Source organism: Abramis brama (genome assembly GCF_963993115.1).
Source record: "Abramis brama genome assembly, chromosome: 19".
Classification (NCBI taxonomy): domain Eukaryota; kingdom Metazoa; phylum Chordata; class Actinopteri; order Cypriniformes; family Leuciscidae; genus Abramis; species Abramis brama.
Window position 1 is genome coordinate 20558853 of NC_139981.1, and position 7500 is coordinate 20566352.

The window sequence follows — 7500 nt, forward strand, 5'->3', positions numbered from 1 at the left end:
ACGTTTATTTGTATACCTCTCACTCAGCATTCTATTGCATTGCAGTATGTTTTCATAAGATCTCTTCCAGAATTTAATCTGACTTTTTTGCCATATAAATATCAGCAATTGGACCAAACTGCATATTATTGCTCAATTTGCAAAACTGTTTACTTTTTTTCCATTTCAAAATTTGTTCCATGTGACTTTCCTTACAATCATTTCATTCGTCAGGCTTTACAGAGTAAACATGTTCAATTGACAGCCCTATTTAATACATAATACATTGACAGTATAACTAACCAGATGTGGCAGAAGTCTGTTCAACAATCCCCACTTTCACCACCTGCAGACAAGTTGAAATCAAATATGTCAAATACAGCAATTAAAATAGCATAAAACCATAAAGCTTAATTGTAAATGGCCGACATACCCCAATAAAAGGGATAAATTTCTGGCTCGAGTCTTCATCAGGACTGTGAAGAAAAAAGGAGACTATGAACACATTGTTTATTGTGAGCAAAAAGGCCCCGCCCACCCTCAAGGGGAAACAAATCCTGGTTAGCATAGTTACCCATTCCCTTCTATGAAGAAATAGATTTTACTATTTTAGAAAGAAAACACTTCTAAATATGTAAAACACCACACAAATATATCACATTAAAGGGAACCTATTATGCCCCCTTTTACTAGATGTAACTTAAGTCTCAGTTGCCCCCAGAATGTTGCCCCCAGCTCAAAATACCCCACAGATCAATTATTATACCATGTTGTAAATGGCCATTTTTGAGTGGAAGGGAAAACATGTTGTTTGTATCTTTAAATGCAAATGAGCTGCTGCTCCCCTTTACAGCTCGTGCCTCGGATACTCTGTTAAAAACTAAAACATCTGTTTGGTTTTGATTATCATGTCTATCGCGGTCACGCTCTTATTGCATTTCTTTATCATCATGAAAGTTTATTATTTGCGTGCATTTTAAAGCCATATAAGTCTAAACTTCAAATATTTCTGAGCGCACACATCCAAAGCTGGCTGTCAGACGGCGCGTCCCGTGAGAATTAAAACAAGTTCTCTTTCACGTCTTATTGCGCTTAAACTTTCAAATACACACACGGTTGTCAAAAACACAAAATTCACATAAACATACACAAAGTCCAGACAAAAAAAATGTTTGGGTTTATTTGAAGGACAAAAAACTATTTTGGAGTGTTTGTCTTTATAAATACAAATCTATCAAGTTTTATTTTCTCCCTAGAAATGAATGAGAAATTATAGTAACCAGAATGCCCCCCATGCTAAACAACATCTATAGTATCTTTCTGAGACATCGTAGATTGTATCTATTAAAAAACATTGATCTATTAAAAAAAATAATTGATCTCTGAGGAGAAAAGGCTTCTAACACTGAATTTGGCATTGGATTCGTTCAGGCATGCTGCAAAGAAACGCTGTGAAGCGAGACAAGCCTGTGTAATTCCAATCAATTGTTTTTTCGTTCTGACACTTCCCCATCCACTCCATAGAAGCTACCAGAAAGAAAGAAAAACTGAAAGAAAGCAGCATTCTCAGCCAATCAGAGCTCAGATTTAGGCTAACTGAACCAGAGGTGGTCTAAAGCAGAGATTATAGATCTAGCAACAAAAATAATGTGATGTACAATAACTTGTATACTACAAACAATAAAATATATCATGAAATGGCCACTCTATTCAGCATAAAATTTGGTTTTATATATGTATGTATTTATGTATGTACATGTACATGTACATGTATATATATATATATATATATATATATATATATATGTATATGTATATGTATATATGTATATGTATATATGTATATATATATGTATATATATATGTATATATATATATATATATATATATATATATATATATATATATAGTACAGGTCAAAAGTTTGGAAACATTACGTTTTTTTATATTTTTGAAAGAAGTCTCTAATGCTTATCAAGGCTGCGTTTATTTGATCAAAAATACAGAAAAAAACAGTAATATTGTGAAATATTATTACAACTTAAAATAATAGTTTTCTATTTGAATATACTTTAAAAAATAATTTATTCCTGTGATGCAAAGCTGAATTTTCAGCATCATTACTCCAGTCTTCAGTGTCACATGTGACATCCAGTCTATCACATGATCCTTTAGAAATCATTCTAATATTCTGATTTATTATGAGTGTTGGAAACAGTTCTGCTGCCTAATATATTTGATGAATAAAAGGTTAAAAAGAACTGCATTTATTCAAAATAAAAAAATATTTTCTAATAATATAAATCTTCTTTACTATCACTTTTTATCAATTTAACACATCCTTGCTGAATAAAAGTATTGATTTATTTCAAAAAAAGAAAGAAAAAAAATCACTGACCCCAAATTACTGACCAGTCGTGTATATTGTTGTTACAAAAGATTTCTATTTTTAAAAAATTTGCTTCTTTTTTTTATTTTTTTACTTTTTATTCATCAAAGTATCCTAAAAAAGTATCACAAGTTATGAAAAAATATTAAGCAGCAGAACTGTTTCCAACTTCGATAATGAATCATCATATTAGAATGATTTCTAAAGGATCATGTGATAGACTGGAGTAATGATCCTGAAAATTCAGCTTTGCATCACAGAAATAAATGATAATTTAAAGTATAATAAATTGAAAACCAATTATTTTAAATTGTAATAATATATCACAATATTACATTTTTTTTTCTGTATTTTTGATCAAATAAATGCAGGCTTGATGAGCAGAAGAAACTTCTTTCAAAAACATTAAAAATAGTAATGTTTCCAAACTTTTGACCTGTACTGTATATATATATATATATATTCATTCAGACTGAAATCTCATGCTTTGTTAAACCATCTCTGATGGAAGAGCAGAGCAAAACCCAGAACCAGAAGCAAATTATAAGAGAACCGAAATAATAAATAATCTCTGTGCCAATGAACCACCCCAAGAACACAACACAAGCTCAAATATAGGGAGTTCATTGAGTTCACTGAGTTCATCTGAGCAGAAATAGAAGCTGCTCTCAGTGAAAAGCGTAACAGATGTTTTATTGCTCTGCGCACCAGAGCATAAAGGGACAGATGAAACCAAAAACTGAGAAATCAGCCAATATCAGCAGCGATACTTCAAGCACCTGCTTGGAGAATCAAGACTGTGTGTGTGTGTGTGTTGTGTAGTTTAGGTTGTTTACTCAGATGAGAGACAGATAGATAGAGATCACTAGAAGAGAGAAAAATGAAAACAAAGCCAAGACAAGAAAATGAATGAATTTTACCTCCATCATAAGGTCTGTTCACCTTAGATTATAGATAATTTCTTTGTCTTTTTTATAAAAGTAGAATCATTTGAAATAATTTGCATCCTTTACTTTGCTATTCAAATAGAGAAAATCCTCTGGGACCCAGAAATTTAGATAATAAAATTATTTTTTTTATTACCAATTAAGAATGTTTTTATTTGATCATTATTAAAGAAGAATGTGTTAAAGAAAGAATATTGCCTGAAACGTGTATAAACATAATTTTTGGCTATATTTGTGCCAAAGTTTTTTTCATAACTGAGTTCTGAAGTCCTCAACAGAGGACATGGAATAAATGCTTCTTATTCTCCAAAAACTATGTTTCTGGGTCCTGGGAGGACATTTAGTTTTTAACGTTATGAGAAGATTACACTGCTCTGCTGAAGGACATCGGAGGTGTTCAGAGGATGATGGAGGTGATATTCATATCCCAGGACAGCAAGAGATCCAATAAAACCTTCAGATTCATTCCACACAGCAGCCTTCATTATAAAATTTAATGGCTGATTCCAAAGACAGCACAAGGTGGAGGAGATTGACCAATTTTAGAGAAACCCTGAGAGCCCACTGAACCGTTTTGACCCAGAATTTCCCACGAATCAAAGTGTGGATAGAATCTCTAGAGTTTCAAAAGCGTCTCTCTGCTCTCCCTCAGCCATAACTCAACCTTGGTGCTATATGAGATATGAGATATGTGAGAGAGAGAGAGAGAGAGAGAGAGAGAGAGAGAGAGAGAGAGAGAGAGAGAGAGAGAGAGAGAGAGAGAGAGAGAGAGAGAGAGAGAGAGGCCGAAGATGATATGTATCTGATTGGCTACAGTATCAGCACAGGCAGGAGGACCACAATACCTTAGTGCAAAATCAAAATGAAAGCTCTTTTTCCTTCAGAGAGGGCAAGGAAAATAAAAAAATAAAGAGAAATAAAGTATGTTATTCACAGACAGAGATGATAAACATTGACATTCACATGCTTTCTTTACAAAACCTGACTTTAAGGAAAAGGATGCTCATGGAAAAAGATGCAGATACCTGGAAAAATGCACAAAATGAATCGAGTGTCAGTTTTTGAGTAGAAAACCAGATATCTGCATCTTCAGAGCACCTGAAAATGAACCCAGCCTCTAATAACACATATTCAAAGCACTTTTATATCAATAGTTCATTGATATTTTCAAATTGTATTTAGCCAAATACAATTGTAGACACTTATAATCTTTGAATATGTTTTATTATAAAGTGGTAACATGTTAAAATCACACTGATATTCCATATTCAGTGTGCTCAGCAGAGCATTTATGTTGCCTTCTCTGAACTTTTTAATTCCTTTATATACAGTAAATATGGACCAGGACTGCACTGTGCATGTGTATTACCTTTTCTGCTTGTAGGTGAGCATGGCCTCTGCTATGGGCAACTGGTGAGCTCCATTTGCTCCTAACATGTACTGTGTCACTCTGGAAACAATATCTGGACTGTCCTGAACTGCTGGAGAAAGAAGTTGACAGAGAAAAAGAGAAAGTCTATATATATATATAGATATATCTATATTGTTTAACAATAAGTAGGTCACCTAGAAATAATGTAGGGTCTCATGATCATTTGGATATTTTTATTTGCCCATTTTACTTATTGGATTTAAAGATGTATCTGCTGTCCTTAAAATGAATGCCACCTTGTTTGATTTTTTTGTTTTCCTCATCTAATATAATGATATTCATTTATCAAGTGTGTTGCAAGTCCACTTGTCACTGTATGCAGAGGTGTATTTGTGGGTCATTTATAATGTTTTAAAAATAAAGACTCACATTGTACTAAAGTAGGTGTTTCTGCAGCTGGAGCAACTAAATGCTTGTGTTTCTGATAAGCGTGTGTGTTTGTGTGTGAAAGAGAAATTCAGTGAGAAAGTAGGAAAATGTAGGTCAGTTGTTTTTACAAGGAAAAGAGATGCATGTGCATGTTGACTCGTTTGTTAAGTTTGACTCTGAAATGTTTTCAGCATGTGTTAGTCTTTAACTGCAGTTCTCTGGAAGTTAACACACACACACACACACACACATCTGGTTTCCTATCTTTAGACGTAATGGTTTTTATACTGTACAAACTGTATATTCTATACCCTTACACTAACCCTACCCATCACACAAAACTTTCTGCAATTTTACATTTTCAAAAAATCTCATTCTGTATGATTTATGAGCTTGTTTCCTCATGCAGACCTCAAATTAGGTCACCATGGACAAAAACGTGTTTGTGTGCATGTGTGAGTCAGTGTGTGTGTGTGTGTGTGTGTGTGTGTGTGTGTGTGTGTGTGTGTGTGTATATATGTGTGTATATATATGCATGCAAATAAATATTTTTATTTATATACAGATGGATAGAATTGAGAGTGAGTGACTACCAGAGAGAGACAGTTACCTGAGGATGGTGCTTCTGGTTTGTGGAAAAGATCTCTCCATGCCGAGTCCTGGAACAGACTGTTATATCTGTAGTCTATACTGGCCAGATATTTAGCCACTGGATGAACCCCTACACACATACACACACACATTTTTAGCGCTTCTGGCAGGGTTCGAATTATGATTTCATCTTTGTGGGGGTCTCTTTAAAAAAAGAAGAAAAAAAAGTAGCCTAAGAGCAGGCGCGGTAGCTTAATAATGTAATATAAAAATATAAAAATTTGTAAATATAATACAAATTTAATAAAAAAAGCCTTGGTAACACAATTCAATTTAAATAGTACATTTGGTTTAATTTGTCGTTTAATGAGGTCTAATATATGCTGTTAGTTGTGAGAATTTTCACGTGAGTAAATAGATAGATCCGACAGATTCGACCGTGTACTTAAGTGGTCCAGTGGTAAAACGTTTGTCAAACGCGTCAGAGGTTCTGGGTTCGAATCCACACTCATATACGTTTTTTTTTTTTCATCAAATCCGATTATGTTTATAAGTGGTTCTATATCAGGCAGAGACACGTTTGTGTGCATTTTGTTTTGTAATTTTACTGGAACGAATAGAGAGTCTCCACAACGGATTGAAGCGCGCCCGAGTGAAGACTGTGCGCGAGCCACAAACAAACACAGTATCCGCGCCAATGATCGCAGCGGCACTTTTATCACTTGATTTAAGCATAAGGATGTACCGTAGTGTGATGACGATCCGAGATCCCGCGAGATCCATGTGTTTGGCATCTTGTCCTATCTTTTAAGTCATGCTACAGTAGTCTGAAGGAAAAAGTGCTTTATTTGTAATTTAAAATAATGGTGCTGATGATTTTTAGAGACCCCCACAGGTGTATGATTTTACTGCTTTCATGGGAGCTCATCCTCTCTCTATGGGAGCTCAGCTCCCACTGGCTCCCACGTAATTCGAACCATGGCTTCTGGTAGTGTTTTATTGGTCAGTGCCTGCTAATTTTTTCCTCTAACTCCTGCACTCACCGAGAGGGATGATGAGGAATCGCAGGTATCCGAGCCAGTCGGGGGTTTTATGTGTCAAGTGATCCACAAACAAACGCAAAACGGCAGACAGGTAATGCTGAGCTCCTGCTACTCCGATCCGCACTGGAGTCGGTGTGACTGAGTTACTGTTACAACTAGAGAGAATGACAAAAAGAGAAACGGGGCAGGGGGTACATAGTGTGTTACTATCCTGTTACTAAACTGTAAAATGAAATGGCAAAAATAATTCAATGTGTATGTGTGACTCTTTGCTTCAGTGTGACTAAGTGACTCACAATCTCTGTATGCGAGCGATGATGGTGCTGAACGCTGCCTGTACGTCAGCCATGGTATATGTACACACGACAGGAAGACCGTGATTCTGTAACATCTCAGATACATACTGAGAGAAAAAGAGAGGAAAAGAGCCAAGAGTTGAAGCGGTTTTTGTACTGATGACAGACTTATAATTCATATGCTATGAATCTTATGTATGGTATTATTCATGATCTTGTCTTTTACTTTGAGTCATTTAAGTTAATAAAAAGACAACAATAATCAGATGAGATTAAGTACTTTTCATTCAAGTATTTAATGTATGGTTTCCACAAAAACAAGAAACACTTATTTTTATTATCAAATAAGCATATTAAAATGATTTCTGAAAGATCATGTGACACTGAAGACTGGAGTAATGATGCTGAAAATTCATATTTGCCATTACAGGAATAAATTACATTTAAAATATAT

At 34.6% G+C, this 7500-nt stretch overlaps 1 protein-coding gene across 15 annotated transcripts in view; it reads right to left on the bottom strand.

The window, feature by feature from the left end:
- The window catches only part of pacs2 (phosphofurin acidic cluster sorting protein 2), a 40363-nt gene that overhangs the window by 6272 nt on the left and 26591 nt on the right, over positions 1 to 7500 (bottom strand). For 5 of the 15 annotated variants that reach the window (XR_014603549.1, XR_014603550.1, XM_084093077.1 and 2 more), the window contains exons 15-21: positions 7047 to 7153; positions 6751 to 6905; positions 5727 to 5837; positions 4685 to 4796; positions 4161 to 4193; positions 413 to 455; positions 283 to 325 (exon numbers count right to left, since the gene is read on the bottom strand). Coding sequence is in view for 11 of the 15 variants with exons in the window: in XM_084093077.1 (XP_083949203.1) it covers positions 283 to 325; positions 413 to 455; positions 4161 to 4193; positions 4685 to 4796; positions 5727 to 5837; positions 6751 to 6905; positions 7047 to 7153 (604 nt within the window). In the remaining 4 variants the exon portion in view is untranslated. The remainder of the gene's footprint in view (positions 1 to 282; positions 326 to 412; positions 456 to 4160; positions 4194 to 4684; positions 4797 to 5726; positions 5838 to 6750; positions 6906 to 7046; positions 7154 to 7500) is intronic. The other 10 variants (XR_014603547.1, XM_084093073.1, XM_084093071.1 and 7 more) reach the window with 3 other exon arrangements.